The sequence below is a fragment of the Macaca thibetana genome, chromosome X (genome assembly GCF_024542745.1).
Source record: "Macaca thibetana thibetana isolate TM-01 chromosome X, ASM2454274v1, whole genome shotgun sequence".
Classification (NCBI taxonomy): domain Eukaryota; kingdom Metazoa; phylum Chordata; class Mammalia; order Primates; family Cercopithecidae; genus Macaca; species Macaca thibetana.
The window spans coordinates 27,235,256-27,238,052 of NC_065598.1; the positions used below are offsets into that span (position 1 = coordinate 27,235,256).

General features: G+C 34.7%; 1 protein-coding gene across 1 annotated transcript; it reads left to right on the top strand.

Annotated features, from left to right (window-relative positions):
* Positions 1–273: 273 nt before the first annotated feature.
* On the top strand, positions 274–1,739 carry LOC126945727 (radixin-like). Its single transcript, XM_050775849.1, has 2 exons — positions 274–471; positions 924–1,739. The coding sequence occupies exons 1-2, from the start codon at positions 274–276 to the stop codon at positions 1,386–1,388; spliced, it is 663 nt and encodes a 220-aa protein (XP_050631806.1). The 3' UTR covers positions 1,389–1,739.
* Positions 1,740–2,797: the final 1,058 nt, after the last annotated feature.

Genomic DNA, 2,797 nt, shown 5'->3' on the forward strand with positions numbered 1-2,797 from the left:
CAATACAACTGGCAAACAACTTTTTGACCAGGTGGTGAAAACAGTTGGTTAGCGTGAGGTCTGTTTTTTTGGGCTGCTGTATGTAGACAGCAAAGGTTATCCTATATGGCTTAAACTAAATAAAAAGGTGACACAGCAAGATGTTAAAAAAGAAAATCCTTTACAGTTCAAGTTTAGAGCTAAATTTTTCCTGAAGATGTTTCTGAGGAATTAATTCAAGAAATAATCCAGAGACTCTTCCTGCAAGTTTAAGAAGCCATCTTAAAGGATGAAATGTATTGCCCGCCAGAAGCAGCAGTTATTTTGGCTTCCTGTGCAGTCCAAACCAAGTGTGGAGATTATAATAAAGAGATTCATAAGCCAGGCTACCTGGCTAATGATAGACTCCTACCCCAGCATGTATTGGAACAACACAAACTAACAAAAGAACAGTGGGAAGAAAGAATACAGAACGGGCATGAAGAACATAGAGTAATGCTAAGGGAGGATTCTTTGATGGAATAGCTGAAGATTGCACAAGATCTAGAAATATATGGTGTCAACTATTTTGAAATAAAAAATAAAAAGGGGGCCGGGCATGGTGGCTCATGTCTTTAATCCAGCACTTTGGGAGGCTGAGGTGGGCGGATCACGAGGTCAGGAGTTCGAGACTAGCCTGACCAACATGAGGGATACCCCGTCTCTACTAGAAATACAAAAGATTAGCCAGGCTTGGTGGCTTGCGCCTGTAATCCCGGATACTCAGGAGGCTGAGGCAGGAAAATCACTTGAACCCGCGAGGTGGAGGTTGCAGTGAGCCGAGATCACACCACTGCATTTCAGCCTGGGTGACAGAGCAAGACTCCATCTCAAAAAAAAAAAAAAAAAAAAAAAAAAAAAAAAGAAAAAGAAAAATAATAAAATAATAAAATAAAAAATATCAGAATAAAAATAAAAAGGGAACTGAATTATGGCTAGGTGTTGATGCTTTGAGTCTGAATGTTTATGAGCATGATGACAAGTTAACACCTAAAATTGGTTTTCCCTGGAGTGAAATCAGAAATATTTCATTTAATGACAAAAAGTTTGTTATAAAGCCAATAGACAAAAAGCCACCTGATTTTGTTTTTTATGCACCTCGTCTGAGAATCAATAAGGGGATTTTGGCCTTATATATGGGAAACTATGAACTATACATGCAAAGAAGGAAGCCTGATACTATTAAAGTACAACAGATGAAGGCTCAGGCTAGGGAGGAGAAACATCAGAAGCAGTTGGAAAGGGCACAATTAGAGAATGAAAAGAAGAAAAGAGAAATAGCAGAAAAGGAAAAGGAAAGAATAGAACGTGAAAAGGAAAAGGAAAGAATAGAACGTGAAAAGGAAGAGCTAATGGAACGTCTAAAATAAATTGAAGAACTGACAATTAAAGCCCAGAAAGAACTAGAAGAACAGACTCAAAAAGTTCTAGAACTGGATCAAAAATGAAAACGAGCAAAATAAGAAGCAGAGCGGCTTGAAAAGGAGCATTGAGCTGCTGAAGAGGCGAAGTCTGCCATAGCAAAACAAGCTGCCGACCAGATGAAGAATCAGGAGCAGCTAGCAGCACTTGCTGAATTCACTGCCAAGATTGCACTTCTAGAAGAAGCCAAGAAGAAAAAGGAAGAGGAAGCTACTGAGTGGCAACACAAAGCTTTTGCAACCCCACAAGACTTGGAAAAGACCAAAGAAGAGTTAAAAACTGTGATGTCTACCCCCTCTCCACCTCCACCACCAGTCATTCCTCCGACAGAAAACGAACATGATGAACATGATGAGAATAATGCTGAGACTAGTGCTGAATTATCAAATGAAGGGGTAATGAACCATAGAAGCGAGGAAGAACATGTAACAGAAACATAGAGAAATACATGTGTTAAGAAGCAACTTCAGGCATTAAGTTCAGCATTAGTTCAAGTCATAGATGAAACCAATTTGAGGTTTTTAATCTGATTTTTTTAAAGATAAATATGAACAATTATCATGTCATCTATAAATTTCAAAAAAATAATGAAAAAGGCTGTGTGAACAAATTTTTTCTTATGATGTTTTAATTATATACATTTTTTGAAATATTAAATTGGTAAAACCAAATTGCCAAATGTAAGGTGCATTAAAATACTGATAAATTAGATGAAAGATAAAATTCCAATGTTTATATAAAATTTGATTTTTAAAAATATACCATTCTTCCCATTTAGTTACTATTTCTCTATTTTATGTGTTATATTCACTTGGAAAATTCTATCAGTACAACAAAACAAATGTTTCAGTGTAAAACTTCAATCAAATTGACCATTATTTTGTCTTAAAAAATCAATTTATTTTATTTAGTCAAATTTTTAACTTCCTAACAATGCTTTTGAAAGGAGACAACTTGATTTCAAGGTTTAATTTTTGGAGGAGATTAACGTCATGAATATTAAACCCCAATATTCATTATTTAGCAGGTTTATATTTAGAATTATATTGAGAGATTTAAAAAGCTGTAGAGAACATTAATGTAATCAATGCCAAGTGCAGAACTAAATGATTTCTGTCAAATAATATTAGTGCATTTTGAAAGTTTTATAACCTTAATGTAATCAATGGCAAGTGCAGAACTAAATGATTTCTGTCAAATAATATTAGTGCATTTTGAAAGTTTAATAAATGCCTAAATTAAGGTATGAATTGTTTTAACTCTTATCTTTCGTCAGATGTCTTCTATTTTCAATCAATACTGCTGTGTTATGCCTTTTAAGTTGACAGAATGAATAATTTCTCCTATCTTCAAATAA